The sequence below is a fragment of the Botryllus schlosseri genome, chromosome 11 (genome assembly GCF_051294905.1).
Source record: "Botryllus schlosseri isolate E-star chromosome 11, Bs_hap1, whole genome shotgun sequence".
Classification (NCBI taxonomy): Eukaryota; Metazoa; Chordata; class Ascidiacea; order Stolidobranchia; family Styelidae; genus Botryllus; species Botryllus schlosseri.
In genome coordinates this window covers 21,347,266-21,365,000 of record NC_137246.1, presented here as the reverse complement: position 1 = coordinate 21,365,000, position 17,735 = coordinate 21,347,266, and the positions used below count along the sequence as shown (strand labels likewise).

Here is a 17,735-nt window from a genome sequence, read left to right as displayed (position 1 = left end):
TCAATTTCTTCAACAAGACAATTTTGTCCAACTCTGTCAAATAGAATAATAGGACTATTTGTACACATATGGATTATTATATTGGTTCTACTCAGGCTAGTAACAATCATGTTTTGCCAGCAATATAGAAATAACGTAAATTGTGAAACCCTAATAACTATTGAAATCAGGTTAAGAAAACTTATCCAACTGATATCATGACCTACCAAGCAATGAATCAACCAATTGCGGTGAAAGAAAACGATGAATAGTTTTATTGTTATTACTGTTTTCAAGTCAATAGCGTCATAGGACTATATAAAGAAATTCAATACCTACCCAACATGCACTCGCTGTCCCTCGAGGAAGACCGGCACATAATATTATATCCGGCATTTCTTCACCATAAGGATAATAACGAGAGTACTCCTTTGAGCAAATTTCTTGTGTCGTCAAAGGCGCTCGCACTTGGTGCATGATATGAGGGCTCGTGCGGTCTGGAACATCTGTGATAGACGGTTCATTTTCGTAAGGGATTAATTGCAGACATGTCACTCCAGGGTTTTTTCATCCTGATTTGGGTTTTTCGAGCATCACCTGGGTTTCTGGGTTTTTGTCCTTGAAATCTGTTTTTTCTTTCAACATCATGCTCGTCAGGCTCAAAAATTAATTATTAGATTAGTAAGATCGTAATGTCCTAAAATGCACGTACTCCAGTTTGCCGTTGCAAGGAAATTCAGAACTCTAGACTTCTAGATATCCCTGCGTCACTGTCGATGAATCTCGTTGTTTTTGTAACGAGTCTTGAGACACTGTTTCACTAGTAAAATGAGAGACTTCAGCGTGATACGATTGAGCTTCATTGAATACTAACTTCCTGGTCGCAGAAAGTCATGTTCATAGGGCAACTCATTGGAACCGTTAATAATTGAATGCTATATAGTATTACTCCGATAAATTTGTCGTGTATAAATAAGTAACATGTAACTGGATATGATGCACAACGGTATCTGAGTATATTAACTTCCAACAGGGACGCTCAGAGTCGGACACCACCAGCAATTAAATAAGTCAGAGCAGTTGTTTATCAGCACATTTCATGAATAAACATGCCTGTCAAATATCAGTAGTAAGGGTACCTGAAATTGGTGCCGCCCCTGAGGCTATTTACGTTCATCGTGCCCGCTAGACTATTGCCGTGTGTATTTATGAGCAAATTTCGAAAACCATGATCTCTATGCAAGACTCTATTCGCCAAATATTCTATTATGTGTATTTTCCTGGAGATTCTATTATGTATATTTGGATTAGTGGCGGTTTTATGATGATTACGTTAGATGATTAAATTAGTTTTGTGAATTTCAATACCGATTTTCTATTTGTATTTAGCTATTTGTATTGAATAACTTGGTTCCGAGAAATATATAACATTCATTATACGTTAGATAATTAAATTCCGAGACTTGATTGAGATATTTTAATGTTTCGTGAATTTCAATACCGATTTTCATATTCTGTTATGCGTATTTAGTTCATTATACGTTAGATGATACTTTCCTCATATATATTCTATTATGTGTATTTAGCACTACTGCGACTTGACACGTGCATTATACAAGTACGTCACCATCGAAACCCTCTGGCTATAACTATCGGGCAGTATAATTGCAGCAAATACTCGGGTACTAATTTTAAAGTAGCTTAGGTATCTAAATGAGCTCTGAGTCGCTGTTATGTCGCATCTGACCATGGAGTCAACACCGGTATTACATTCGCTCACTGATGAAAAAGATGTAAGTTATTAAAGAAAGCAGATTTGTATGAAAACTCGTTAAATAGAAGTAAAAGAAGCCTAGAAACATAACTACTTACTGAAAAATCGTTACGTAGAATTGGGGTTAGTCTACGAACATAACCACTTACTTACTTTGAAATCTCAACTTGTACTTGTATTCGTACTTTACTTTTACACGGCGTTTTTGTATAATGGATACTAATTTTATTAGAAAATAAACAAAAAGTGCGAAAAATTACATTTTATCCCGGAACGCAGCAAGAAAAATCGTTTAAATTTTGTAAAAGAGATAGAAAACTGCTCTATTCCGAAGCACTAAAGACTCTTACACTCTGGATTTTGTGTAGTATATACTAATTTTACATTGCGGAGTATCCCATAAACGTTAATCCAGTGATCCTCCTTCTATTTTCAATCACGATCAACTTATTATTCTAGGCTTCGAACCCCACACCCAGTACGTTTTATGGGGATTAATATTTTTAGATTAAATATAGCGTATCGAGACTTCGTGAAACTTACTTGGAAATAGTTATTTCTACCCTAATTTAATAGATTTATCAGATATCGTAGCAACGGAACTGGGTTGGCCGTGCGGTTAAAGCAGTGGTTCTCAACCTTTTTGGCTTCGCGGACCCCTTTTGACCGTCACGGACCCTCGCGGACCCCCTCAAGTTTTAGTTCAATTTTAGCTCTATTATGGTGCAACTTTCATCTGTCTTTTGCAAATATGAAATGTGAGCATGTGATAAACAGTAAAATAATGATTTTTCTTGAAAATAACATTATATACTATTTATGTATAAGTTGGTAGACTTTTAATCTTTCAAAGCTAATTTTGCTGCTGTATTTCTTGAAGCACGTGGTCGTGTCTTGAAAATCTGCGTCTTCGTTTTGATATGAACGAGGAGTGCCGAAAACCATTCCCGCAAAGATAGATGGAGGCTAATGCAATATCAACACATAACGCTTCCGACGATACTTTTTGTGAGGTCGCAACATTCATGGCGCCAAAATGAAGAAACATTTATTTTATGAACATATTACGCCCAGCATCTAGCGCAGGTACGGGCAACATACGGATTTGGCCCGCGACGGTATTTTGATCGGCCCGCAGAGAGTTTCTAGCATCAAAATGAAATCCTTATCTAAAAGTATAGTCAAATTTTATGCGCCAAAGAATGGATCCAAGTTTTCCAACCTGAGAAAAACTGTCATGAAACGACTTGTTCTGTTCTGGTCTAGGTAAATCTTTACGAGCAAACATTTTCGACCATGAACAATTGAACATTAACACGACAAGACTGCATACCAATATTACTGGTGATATGAATTTTAGGGTTAGAGCGTAATGCTTTGACAGCAACGAAACACTCCTTGTTCATCAAAAAACCAGCCTTGTCGACAGGGCATCCGCAATAAGAATGCGCCAAATCAGATAGCCGAGCTTTAAGAGTAGGTATAATATATTATATATATTATATAATAAAATAAAAATAAGGTTATCAACCATTTTTAAAATTCAGAGGTCTCGCGGACCCCTAGGGGTCCGCGGACCCCCGGTTGAGAACCGCTGGGTTAAAGCGTTGGACTTAAGTTTCAATGCTTTGTGATGATTCTGATGTTGTTCCATACCGATTGGGAAGATAGCGCACCTAATTTCATAACTAACTACATAATCCATAGTAACGTGGTAAGACGCATAACGGAATTTACGCAAAATCGGTATTGCTCTGCGATAATTTTGATCACTATATGTTTTGATAATGACTTGCTTCCGAGAAATAAATAACATTCATTATACGTTAGATGATACTTTTCCTTGATATTCTATCATGTGTATTTAGGACTAATGCGACATCACTATGTTTACGACAGGTCTGATTTGAACACACTAATTTTGCGTATCGCACCACAAACTGCGCAAGCCTTCAAAGTTGATAAGGAAACAAGTATTTGCACTCCATCAGAATACTAAAGTAGCTTGTCGCATATACGTACCTAATACTAAAGTTTCTATGATTTCAGATTGCTTCAACTTCATGACATTTTCAGTATTAAACAGAAATATAGACCTAGAATACTAACTTTTATTCGTAAATAGCTACTTCTACCTTAATTTAATGGATTTATCTGAGATCAATGCTTTACTTAATCTCCCCAAAATGTGCACTATACAAGTACGTCACCATCGAAACCCTCTGGCTATAACTATCTGGCAGTATAATTGCAGCAAATGCTCGGGTACTAATTTTAAAGTAGCTTAGGTATCTAAATGACCTCTGAGTCGCTGTTATGTCGCATCTGACCATGGAGTTAACACCGGTATTACCTTCGCTCACTGATGAAAAAGATGAAAGTTATTAAAGAAAGCAGATTTGTATGAAAACTCGGTAAATAGAAGTAAAAGCAGCCTAGAAACATAACTACTTATTGAAAAAACGTTACGTAGAAGTGGGGTTAGTCTACGAACATAACCACTTACCTACTTTGAAATCTCAACTGGTACTTGTATTCGTACTTTACCTTTACACGGCATTTTTGTATGGATTTATCTGAGATCATTGCTTACTTAATCTCTCCAAAATGTGCATTATACAAGTACGTCACCATCGAATCCCTCTGCTGGCTATAACTATCTGGCAGTATATTTGCGACAAATACTCGAGTACTAATTTTAAAGTAGCTTAGGTATCTAAATGAGCTCTAGGACATTGTGATTATGCAGCATACCAAATTTCATCACACATTTCATGATGGAACAACTTTAATAACGCAGTTCTATATCAACTTTTGCCTAAATCTGTTTTCGGTAGCGTGTACCTATACATAGTCAGCTTTAATAACGGAATTACCATGCTAATATGGGACTCCTCACCTTGAAACTTTGTACGTAGTTGTGGGACATTGTGAATATGCAGCATACCAAATTTCCCCCCACATTTCATAATGGAACAACTTTAAAACTAACGCGGCTCTACATCGACTTTTTGCGTACATCTGTTTTGCGGGAGCGTATAGCACGTACCTATACATATTCAACTTTAATAACGGAATTACCATGCTTAACATTGAATCCCAACTCGAAACTTGATACATAGTTGTAGGACATTATGGCAATGCACCATGCTAAATTTCATCACACATCTAATGATGGAACACCTTTACAGCTAACGCAGTCGAATACCGACTTTTACGCATATCTGTTTTGCGTGAAGATAGCATATACCTATACTTAGTCAATTTTAATAGCAGAGTTACCATGCTAAACATTGAATTCCCACCTTGAAAGTTGGTACGCGGTTACAGGACATTATAACAATGCACCATACCAATTTCCGCCACACATTTCATGATGAAACAACTTTAAAACTAACGCGGCTCTACATCGACTTTTTGCGTACATATGTTTTGCGGGAGCGTATAGCACGTACCCATACATAGTCAACTTTAATAACGGAATTACCATGCTTAACATTGAATCCCAACTCGAAACTTGATGCGTAGTTGTAGGACATTACGGCAATGCACCATGCTGAATTTCATCACACATCTAATGATGGAACCCCTTTAAAACTATAACGCAGTCGAATACCGACTTTTACGCATATCTGTTTTGCGTGAACATAGCATATACATAAACATAGTCAATTTTAGTAACAGAATTAGCATGCTAAACATTAATTCTCACCTTGAACGTTGGTACGCAGTTGTAGGACATAATAACAATGCACCATACCAAATTTCGTCACACATTTCATGATGTATCACCTTTAAAACTAACGCAGCTCTCTACAGACTTTTGCGTAAATTTGTTTTTCGGTAGCGTAGCACGTACCTATACATAGTAAGCTTTAATAACGGAAGTACCATGCTAATAATCAAATCCCCACCCTGAAACTTCGTACGCATGAAGTTGTAGGACATTATGAAAATACACCATACCAAATTTCGTCAGACATTTCATGACGTAACACCTTTAAAACCAACGCAGTTCTATACCGACTTTTTCGGGAGCGTAGTACGTATCTATGCATAATCAACTTTAATAACGGAATTACCATGATAAACATTGAATGCGCAACTTGAATATTGGTTCACAGGTGTGGAACATTATGACAATGGAACATATCAAATTTCATCACACATTTCATGATGGAACACCTTTAAAACTAACGCAGTTCTATACCGACTTCGCGTGAATCTGTTTGTGGGAGCGTAGCACGTACCTATGCGTAGTCAACTTTAATGACGGAATTACAGATGTAATTAAGTTTCAACACTTTTACAATGATTCGTCTTGCTTCCTATAACATCCCACTCGAAGCCCTCGTTATAGGCTGTGATCTCAGCCTGAGCTATGTCTTGAAGCCTACGGGACTCTGCAAATTGTTTCGATTTATTCTGCCCGTTTCAATTTAAGATAAGGAAGCCAATTTCACTTAGTGTATCGATGCCTACGGTACTCTACAAAATTTTCTGAATAATTCTCCCTATGTTAATTTATCATAAGAAAGATGATTTGACTCCTAAAGTACGAAATACTTGTTCGCTTGAGCTAAGCCGCAGCGCTTGGAGTGGGATTTTACGAGGTATGTGGACTCATTTCGAAGGGCTCTATGCCCTAGGAGCATACTTTACGCTCCAATTCGATTCCCACATATTTCATATAGTTACTACCAGAACCATTGAGTATACCAGCCTTGAAATTTTGCGTAGTACTAGATGGCATGTATACAATTTTATGACATCCGACAGTACGACGGAGACTATCAAAATATCGAAAGAAGCCCTCTATTCTTTTCTGAAATAATCAAGGTCTTATCAGGACTACCCTTCATATAAACTCCAGCAGAATCACTAATAACCTCTCAAGTTCACTCAATTTACTCTAATTTGATACTCGAGTACTAAATCCCTATTTTCCGCAAGTATGATAGAGGCTATCGCTCGATAATCAGCGATTCGTAATTTTGCTGGAATACAAGTACAATTAGGGATTAAAAAGTAACTAATATAGGTGGCTATGTTTGTAGATTATTTACACTTCTACTTACCGGTTTTCAGGAGAAACTACCTACTTTTAGGACAAGAATAGCCTAAAATAATAAGTTGATCGTGATTGAAAAAAGAAGGAGGATCACTGGATTAACGTTTATGGGATACTCCGCAATGTAAAATTAGTAAATACTACACAAAATCCAGAGTGTAAGAGCCTTTAGTGCTTCGGAATAGTGCAGTTTTCTATCTACTTTACAAAATTTAAACGATTTTTCTTGCTGCGTTCCGGGATAAAATGTAATTTTTCGCACTTTTTGTTTATTTTCTAATAAAATTAGTATCCATTATACAAAAACGCCGTGTAAAAGTAAAGTACGAATACAAGTACAAGTTGAGATTTTAAAGTAAGTAAGTGGTTATGTTCGTAGACTAACCCCACTTCTACGTAACGATTTTTCAATAAGTAGTTATGTTTCTATGCTTCTTTTACTTCTATTTAACGAGTTTTCATACAAATCTGCTATCTTTAATAACTTACATCTTTTTCATCAGTGAGCGAATGTAATACCGGTGTTGACTCCATGGTCAGATGCGACATAACAGCGACTCAGAGCTCATTTAGATACCTAAGCTACTTTAAAATTAGTACCCGAGTATTTGCTGCAATCATACTGCCCGATAATTACAGCCAGAGGGTTTCGATGGTGACGTACTGGTATAATGCACGTGTCAAGTCGCAGTAGTGCTAAATACACATAATAGAATATATATGAGGAAAGTATCATCTAACGTATAATGAACTAAATACGCATAACAGAATATGAAAATCGGTATTGAAATTCACGAAACATTAGAATATCTCGATCAAGTCTCGGAATTTAATTATCTAACCTATAATGAATGTTATATATTTCTCGGAACCAAGTTATTCAATACATATAGCTAAATACACATAGAAAATCGGTATTGAAATTCACAAAACAAATTTAATCATCTTATTATTATTATTATTATGTATAAAAACATTTAGTGGTGCTTTTCGCATCGAAGGCTTTTTGCACCACGGCGATTTAGATATTTTGATCAAAATGATAGCATGAAATGTCATTTAATCATCTAACGTAATCATCATAAAACCGCCACTAATCCAAATATACATAATAGAATCTCCAGGAAAATACACATAATAGAATATTTGGCGAATAGAGTCTTGCATAGAGATCATGGTCTTCGAAATTTGCTCATAAATATACACGGCAATAGTCTAGCGGGCACGATGAACGTAAATAGCCTCAGGGGCGGCACCAATTTCGGGTACCCTTACTTCTATTATCCCCGGATTAATCATTCGAAAGCTACTTCAACTGGTCAGGTCACTACTGAAAACACCCTCAGAGACGGGGAAGGCATTGTTACCAACATTATTGGCGCGGTGATATAATGCAACGCGCAGCAAGTGTTTGATATAGCGATGCATTGAGAGGAAAACCACATTTTTGTGTGATTTGTAGTTTTAACCGAACAAAATGCATAGAATAAACTGTTATATTTCCAATATCAAGGGCTAAAGCTTACTTCTATTACTGTAGGAATGTAGTTTCACGGCTATCTCATTTCAATTTGAGTGAAATATAGGATCTGGGGTTTTCTGGGTTTATGAAGCGTCAGCATCTTGGTTTTTCCGAAATATCCTTGTGGCATACCTGATTGATTGTGGCCATGGAAGTGATAATATTACGTACTTGTTACTCCCCATCCTGTTACCACAAGGATTGTTCCGGGCTCGGGAGAAGATTGTGGAAGGCATACAGGTTTTACCCAGGTGGTGATGTTAACGGCTGGGGATAAGTGCATCATCGCTATATCGTAGCCATCGAAAATACCGTAGTACGAGTCACTGAAACACAAGTAGTCATAACAAAACCGGTCACGGAAATGCATTCTGCCATTTTATACTCGTATTCAGGATGGATGAAAATCCCGTTCGTTGATACTGCCTGTTCACGTTCAGTGTCGTTGTCGGACATGTCGTGATCACCGAATGTCAGCAAAATCTCTTGTCTGAAAGCGTCTATATTGTATAAATAGATGTTCCCATGTTATTGGAAACGTCATTCGTACTTTCCAGAGAGGCAATGTGCTGCCGTTAGCGCCCATTCCTCCGAAATCAGAACGGCGCCGCATTGAAATCTCCATTCGTCGGACCCAGAAGAACGCACTTGAATGTTTCCCTGCCAAGGCCAGGACCCTTGTTCAGCCTCGTAGCCTCCAACGATACGTGCGTCCTGACAACGATGGAACATGTTACTAGATCCTTTATTAACCATGATGCCATTGATATCGTTGTTGATTTAAGATTATTGGTCAACATAATGTTACTGTGTACATCGCAGTGTTGGGATCAAGTCACTACCTTCGAGTCACGAGTCATTTCGAGTCATTGCACATTTTGACTCGAGTCAAGTCAAGTCAATCGATTTTCGAAGGTGACTCGAGTCAAGTCAAGTCAATCGATTTTCGAAGGTGACTCGAGTCAAGTCAAGTCACTCGATTTTCGGAGGTGACTCGAGTCAAGTCGAGTCAAGTCAAGTCAGGTCAAGTCACGAGTCAAGTCACAATTCAAGTCAAGTTGCGTTTTCGAAGTATGAAGCTTGATTATACGTCATTGCATTTTTCTAGCTGTTTGAATTACAGATAGAGTGGTCATTGATTCTGAAGCGATGAACGAATACAGACTTAAATATACACGCAATAAGGCGCCGTATCGCCCACATATACGTAGAACTGCCGGCAAAAATAGAGAATAGAGAAACGAATTGATAAGATGTAATACATTACCCTTTTACACATATTGATATGATACAATTCGATTCTGCGCCAATGGTTGAGGAGTATATAAACTATATCTAATAAAATTTCCAGGGATATCTAGATATTGCTGTAAAATTTCAATAAAACAAGAGGTTTGGTTAAGGTACGAACAGAGAACAGAAATGGATATTTTGTTATTAAATGACTTTACTACTATAGTTTACGACAACGTATAAGCTGTAAGCTTCGATCACTTCGTTTGTGGTCAATTTATTTGTGAGAGAGCAATGAAGGCTCAGTAAAACGTACTATCAATAAATGATTGGTTGCAGCACGGGTTCCAGCATCGCTTCGCGAACAATCCGAAGATATGCAAGATACGGTGATATTTATCGACACCGACAACTTGATGACTTGAAATTGACTCGTGAATTTTGCTCCGAGTCACGAGTCAATCCACATTTTTGATACGTCGAGTCAAGTCAAGTCATTTTGGCAAAGTGACTCGAGTCAAGTCAAGTCATACGAAAAAAGTGACTCGAGTCTGACTCGAGTCATCCAAACACTTGTACATCGATGTTAATTCAAAGTACATAATTTCCAAACCTGACGTTTTTACACTCAACGCAGCAAGGCAAATTCATCGGTCATATAACTTGAACATTAGGGCTGTTCAAAAATAACTTTTTTTTTCTGGATTCCAGTCATTCAGTGACTTAATTGTCAGGTTACTCTAAAAACGCTGCACAGCGTATAGTGGTACGATGCGCAGATGAAATACCAATGGGTTACAAACTCATGTCCGACTCGGGTCAACTCTAGACTCAAGGCTTATCTAGTGCTATGTTGCTGCTCGCCAACCAATCCGCGTAAATGGTGTGTTCTACGAAGCAACAGATATCGAAGAATATCGACCTATGTAACATGACCAATCTGGTCGATGATTAAGTTCTTTGAAGAAGAACATTTTTAGCAGATGTGTACCATTCATGGCTGTAGACTAGGATAGTGATTTTACTGGAGGATCAGGCGTCTAAAAGGTCACAGGCCAGAGTATAGTGCAGTTAGCGCCCATATTTTCCAAATCCCCGTGGCTCATTTGGAATAGAAATGGAGATTAAAGGCTCGCACCTTAATTGTTGGCAATAGTGCTTAGCGAAACATACCCATTTGAATACTGGAGCTATCTCTTGTTTTCCACACAGCAACATGTTTCTCGCGGCGCCTGTTGAAACATACGGTACCAGGAAAATGAACTTGGCGAGCTTCATCATGAACTTACACGACGCCTCGTCGGCAGCATCAAACGGACATTCAACGACACCGTTGCACATCATCGTCTTCTCAATGCAGGTTCCATCCCAGCATCGAAACTCGTCCGACAGACATTTTTCTGTAAAATCGCATTCGTTTTCATGTATTTTCTGGTTACGGATAGACGCAATTTAAAAATACACCTTCCGTCGTCCAATCAAAAGAAAATCCGACAGCGGTTGACGGCACGTAGTACGAGCTGACGAATTGCACTGTTATTGAATTACCGGTTGAAAGGAAGCCCCTTGGAGGTGTTTGTCCACAGAAATCGTGAAGATACTGCAAGAGTTAGCGTGTAGACTTTACTAATCGTAAAACATATGCGCATCGAAGATCAGTGTTGGGCAAATAAGGTATAGCCCTAATCCTCTACCATAGAATCGAAAGCGAGTGACTATATAGCTAGGATTACAAAATTCAATTTAAAACAAACATGTTTAAAACATGGCACGAATCTTTGATTGTGAAGTCACCGTGGCTTGACCATGACAATTAAAACTGTTAAATATTGCTCCTTTGACGAAAAAGGCTTCCGATCCATGTCATAAACAGACCAAAAATATCTTGGACCAGGACTATATACATCGATATGTAGCATTTTCAAGGTCGGCGGTCATCATCATCAGAACACCAACTCCGTATCAATGAGCTATATCTACGTGCTATAACTGTTGAACCGACTACGATTTCGAGGGTTCCAACCAGTGATGAGCATCGGAGCGGAGTCGGAGTGGATTCGGGGCGGAGTTTTGCCGATTTTGTGACAGTCGGAGCGGAGTCGGAGTTTATTACAGATATTTTTTCGGAGAATTTCGGATTATTGTAACTTTTGTCTCCGATATCTTTGGATAGCTCTGACCAGAATACACTCTTGATTATGATTACAAACCAAAACACCGACAGTTGACACCTTGTACAGTTGTAAATGTCGGGTAACATGCAAAAATGATTGCCAAGTGCATAAAAATCAGCCATCTGCACTGCAATCGGGGACTGGAGAGTAGACAATATTATGATGCCAACCATTTATATTATCAGAATAATTTACTAAAACACATTACCAAGTGTATCATGCTTGCCACTGTTTCAGATACTTGACGAGATTCATCGGAGTATCTCGGAGTCTGAGATTGAGGTCTCCGGAGTCGGAGGGAGTTTTCCTCAGACACTAAAGTTGTCGGAGGGATTCGGAGTTTCGAAAAGCACTATCCGCTCATCGCTGGTTCCAACCACTCCATAGCGCATGTGTCGACTATATATCAGGTGCAAATCATCCGTAGGCTCATATTACATATTTTTTCAAAAGGATTTACACATTTATTTTTAAAACGCTACTTGTTTAAAATGCAACCCTAACTATAGCCAATATTACGTTTTTACTGTATAAATGTATATATTCACTCAAATCGCGAACGAGTTTGAGTCATGAGCAGAGTTAGAATTTCGAGCCACCTATCTGACAAACAGTCAGTATGTTCGAATAATTCGGATTACAATAGCTTGAACTCAGCAGATTTCGACATATAAAATATGACATTGTCATAAAATGTAATAATTTAATTCAAATATGAAGACTCAGGTATCGAACCGACTACATCGCCCAATCGTCATAATACTCCTACCTGTTCGTAGTTTTCTGAAGGACCATCAAATATATGAAGGTGGTTGCCGTATGCGCACCCACCATGGGAATATCTGTATCCAATCGAAAACCTCTCATCGAACCGAATTGCGATATGCTGCGATCAAAAAACGCATAAGACAGTGTATAATAGGGATGGTGTGAACCTCTGAAAGGTTCAGGTTCGTGTGAACGTGAACCTTCTTGAAAGGTTCTGTGTGAACGCGAACGTTAACCTCATGACGTCACGTGACGTCTTATTGCTAATTCCAATCATACATATCAGTGAAGTGACAGCCTATACTAATGTACACGATACCTAGCGACGACTTGGGCCACATGATACCACAATGCTGAAGTACATATTGACGTTTTAAACGTCGCGAAATGTATCAATTGGGACAATCAAATGATAAAATAATCCCATAAAATCAATATCTTCCCTTGCGTTGCCTACAATTTCGACGAGGACTTGAAAGGGAATATAAGCTTACGCCCTAACGGTCCAGACCAGACCGGACAATGTATATTCGTCGTCTGAGTATTGCGACGTTGATATTGAGCAGAGTGTAAAACGGGTTTCTACTTGCTACCGATATTACCCATTACCAAATTATATAGCAGTATAGGCGATACCCCAATCGCACGGATTTTGTTTTTATGATACAATAAACACATGGAGTCAAGATTGACCACGTAAGCCTGCTGGATTTTTTACATCAGTCAACGATATGAATTCCATTGATTGGTTGAATAAGCATCATTCGCTGACTGTGGTGTATTTCGCTCTTGATGTTGTGTCATTCCGGGTCAAAATCACAGCGGAGATAGTAACTAAATATCCACAAACGGAAATCTGGATATTTCGAGCAAACTTTTGTAACAAAGCAAGAAAAAACTTTGAGATTGCCAAGGTGCATGCTCGTTTAACGATGATTTTTTAGGCTGCTAGCCCCATGCATAGAGTGGCCCGCAGTTGAAATGCAATAAATTTCAACCAAAGATGTTATAATGAAGTGGAAATTGTAATATATGTAAAAGGTTCACAGTGCAGAACCAACCCAGGTTCGTTTGTGAACGTGAACCTTTAAATTTCTGAGGTTCACACGCAGAACGCGAACGTGAACCTCACGTTCACATCATCCCTAGTATATAACAGAAATTAATCTCGTCGTAACCCTACTTTTTCTTCGGGAGCAGTGATGATCCAGGTGCAGTGTTGATATTCTGGATAACTTGCCGGAAAAAATGGCGTTGATACTGTCCCGCTTGTACCGCTTATGTGGTTGTCTCCTTGACAGGAATAATCTGCGAAAATCAATGAGCATTGTTCGTGCCAATTTCTTTAAAACCTGCAGCAGTAAGGGTAGAATTGTAGATTTACGGATCTATCATGCAAGATATAACGGTATAAGACCGCATACCATGGAATGGTCAGTAGACAAGCTTTTGATATAAGTGTGATAGCACAAAGGTATCAGATTAATTAACCAACCCAGTCAGTAAACGTAAGTAAAGGATAAGTTGAGTCCTTGACTTTGAAAATAGCGTTTGTAAAGTCTTACAAGCGAATAAGACCAAACCTGCAAACATAGGTAACCATAGTTTGCCGGTTTTCTAAGTGCCGATTCGATACTTGGTACAATGATGGGTTGACATCTTGTATTATAAAAATGCGTTTGTACCGAAATAGCTCTATCGAACTTTACATCACATTGATGTTGAGCTGTCACGTAGGGTGGAATGTGGTTTAATTGTCATATATCAATCGAAACCAATTTATCCCAAGTTAAATAAAGTGAAAGATATCAACCTGTCGAATCTTTCCCAGAATATACTTCAGTAAAGTCAGTCCGAATGGTTGTAGTAGGAACAGTGGTGGATGCGTATGCTGAAATTAATATTCGATATTAATCAATCCAATCAGTACTGGTTATATGTCATAAATTTCAAAGATAAAACTTTATACAGCCTGATTCTTATACAACCTAAAACATATATGTAATATAATGAAGCAATTGTCGTATGTATAACTCACTGGCGGTGATAAGTTGTAATAGCAAGCCGGACAACACCGCGCGTCGTACAAAAATGTTAGCACAGAGCTTTATTGGTAAGTGCATCTGTCAAAAACCATAAATAAACCATTCATATATTTTCTTCTTCTCATCGCAACCACAATAAACATGGCATACATAATAGGTTATATCGCTGCAGTCATAAACAGTCGCCATGGGCGTAGCCAGAAAAAATATTGGGGGGCGAAAAATTGAATACTGTTACTTCATAAGGTTACCATACGTCCATTTTTAGGAGGATTTGTCCTCCTTTTTCAGGTTTTTCAAAATGTCGTCCGAGGATGCCTAAATGTCCTACTTTTTAGTAATTCGTCCTCCTTCACAGCTTTTACAGGTAGGATAATGGACAGGTTCGACTGAAAATCGGCATAAATGACGGGAAATATATAATTCGGGGTTCTAACGAAAGTAAAGTGACGACCTTTTTGTTAATCAACTCCACTAAATTCAAATAAAAAGTGTGTCAATTTGGAGTCGGATGAAAGTGACGACTTTTTTTATTTTAATCAACTCAACAAAACTTCCAGTCAAAATTGCAAAAATCGGCTGTTTTCAGTTTCGATCATGTAACTTTTACGATTTGGCAAAAGTGTTCTCCTTTCCCGATGCCAAAATATGGTAACCCTATTGCTTCATGACTTGCGGAGAAAGCTGCCGCCACTCAAAAGTTCGATCACACGTAAGGTCGTAGCCAGAAAACATTTTTTGATTGCGCGGGGGGGGCAAATATATATTGGAGTTTACGGGAGCTCCTCGCAGAACCGTTCATCCTTCCATGGGCAATTTCATCACTATATCCTTTATATATACGATTCTTATACGCACACACACACACACAGCCTATGGGAGCTTCCAGTTGCCAACTTGTAATAGGCGATCGTTTCACGGACGAGCCCTAATTGCTCACATTAAGTAATGAACAATCAGTGTGAATTTCGGGCCTAGTCGCGCAGAGCGTGAACTTTTTTTGAATGAATGAAAGAATTTGATTAATAGTATTGGTGCGTGTATATGAGCAAGTGGTGTACATTCTTATTAATTACGTCGTTGCAGCACGGTTATTTAGTAACCGCTGGTCAAGGTTGACGCTACTTTTAAGATTGGAATCGTTGATACATACCAGACCAAATTTAAAAAAAAAACTACTTTAATCAGACTCGTGCGATTTCAAATTAGCACTTTTTAACTGGAGGTGGCGATGTTATCCTGACTATTTTTCTGATTGAAGGAACAGGATCATTAGGCGCCAGCCATTTAAGCTCCCGAAAATCTATATCGAAGGCTTCGGAATACATGCGTCGGTTTTATGGCCGTCAATCATTCTGGGAGCGCACTTTGCGCAATCACGTGTAGCCTACTTTATATGTCTTCGTGTGTCCCGGAACGGAAATTGCTTGAACTAACAGTCCCAAACCCCCATACTGAGATGACACTCCTAGACACAATCAACCCAACGACCTCGGGCTACTCCAGTGTACTGGTACTGTTGTATTCTCATGATTGAAAATGCAGCTAAATTCAATTATGGGTATTGGGTATTTGCGGAAGAATTTTGTTTTCGGGATACCGATAATAAAATCAAGACATGTATGGACACGAAATTGCGCGAAGCGCGAAGAAAAACTTTACGTTGCACTCATCTGCCGCAAAATGCTGTAACATTCACTGATTTTACGAAAATTTTCCGAATATTGGGGTGCGATCGCCCCTTTCGCCCCCTCCCTGGCTACGCCAATAACAGTTGCATTGCTTTACAATTCCTGGAAGCTTTTCGTTAAATCACCCCGTATCTCTTGTCTCAAAACACATCACGAACAACGATTTTATGGAGCGAGAGGTCGAGCCAGCTGTTTGAAAAACTGCTCCGACTTCGATGTATTTCATAAGATACTATGCAAATGCTATGAAAGAAGCTTTGATTTAATTTCAGCACTACCTTGTGTAAAATTAAATCTTGTTCATTGGTCGTGTTATTGTGATTATTTTGAAACGCTGAATGTTCCAGATTGAGCGTCCATCCCTAAACCTAGGTATTGGGCGTAATGGAGCCGAATCCGGTGCGGGATAAGTGGTAGAAAGGAGATCCGGAGCTGGAGTTAATTTTATGATGAAAGACAGATCATGAGCTGGAGCTGGAGCTGGAGCAATTTGCTATTATTGCCTCCTTAATAGCCCTCGTTATATGTCAGACGGCCCCGGACGGGGAAAAGTCGCTCTTCCCACGAATCTTTGCATTGAGCAGTGTCTTGCTAAACTAGTGCGAATGACTATGCCCCCGTAACTCTGGCCTATATTAATAAATGGTGAAATAGTTTGGATTGCTAGTTTGAAATGATCTTATGATCAAGTGTTTAGCGAAGCAAAAAACTACAATTCTAACAAACAGAACATAAGGTGTATCGCGAGCTGGAACAAAACTGTTGATGACCGGAGATTATCGACCCCTTATCTATAGTATAAGGGACCAGGGGCATAGCCAGTGAAGCCAAAGCCAGCCTTGAATCGTTTGAGTCAATGAGGTCCCTGCGTGGCTGTGTCCAATAACTCCTTGCTATTTCTTAATCGTTATAAGTTGTTTATGCCTTATACCAGTGGTTCTCAACCTTTTGGACATCGCGGACCGGTAAAATTTCAAAAAATATTTGGCGGACCGGTGGACTTTCAAAAATTGAAATCAGTCCAATATGAAGTATACAAACGTTTTATTGCAAGTATATAGTGCTAGAGAGTGACATTTCGAGGGTTTCGATCGTAATTAATTATGTTCATAATGTCATCCATGTGATTTTACGGTAGTGATCGAGTCTGCCGAGTCGAGGTAAAATTGCCTTGTCCAGATGAACGTGCTACCGCCGAGAGTCGTTTACAGTTTTCGCGCCGAAGGCCGTGGATTTAATCGACCACGCCAACTCGAATAATAGGCTATTATGCTCTTCGACAATATCGAGAGAAGTGTTTCGAAGTAGAACCAAGCATCTTGTCGTGCTACCTTGCTCATTGCCCACTACCATACACAGACGTAGGCTAGCTGCTGTGGCTACTATACGAATACAACGCGTCGCACGAACACACGCGACATCAGCTATACCTGGGCATCCACAAAATCATCATCCACAGGGGGATAAACCAAACTTCT

General features: G+C 38.8%; 1 protein-coding gene across 9 annotated transcripts in view; it reads right to left on the bottom strand.

The window, feature by feature from the left end:
• Window positions 1-14,759, bottom strand: part of LOC145450185 (uncharacterized) — a 161,197-nt gene extending 146,438 nt beyond the window's left edge. For 2 of the 9 annotated variants that reach the window (XM_080328689.1, XM_080328688.1), the window contains exons 1-11: window positions 14,560-14,757; window positions 14,335-14,412; window positions 13,705-13,829; window positions 12,523-12,639; window positions 11,044-11,179; window positions 10,869-10,979; window positions 10,753-10,811; window positions 8,897-9,060; window positions 8,732-8,836; window positions 8,518-8,672; window positions 319-485 (exon numbers count right to left, since the gene is read on the bottom strand). In XM_080328689.1, the coding sequence (XP_080184815.1) occupies window positions 319-485; window positions 8,518-8,672; window positions 8,732-8,836; window positions 8,897-9,060; window positions 10,753-10,811; window positions 10,869-10,979; window positions 11,044-11,179; window positions 12,523-12,639; window positions 13,705-13,829; window positions 14,335-14,412; window positions 14,560-14,644 (1,302 nt within the window). In that variant the 5' untranslated portion in view covers window positions 14,645-14,757. Of the gene's footprint in view, window positions 1-318; window positions 486-8,517; window positions 8,673-8,731; window positions 8,837-8,896; window positions 9,061-10,752; window positions 10,812-10,868; window positions 10,980-11,043; window positions 11,180-12,522; window positions 12,640-13,704; window positions 13,830-14,334; window positions 14,413-14,559 lie in introns of all 9 variants that reach the window. The other 7 variants (XM_080328682.1, XM_080328686.1, XM_080328684.1 and 4 more) reach the window with 5 other exon arrangements.
• Window positions 14,760-17,735: the final 2,976 nt, after the last annotated feature.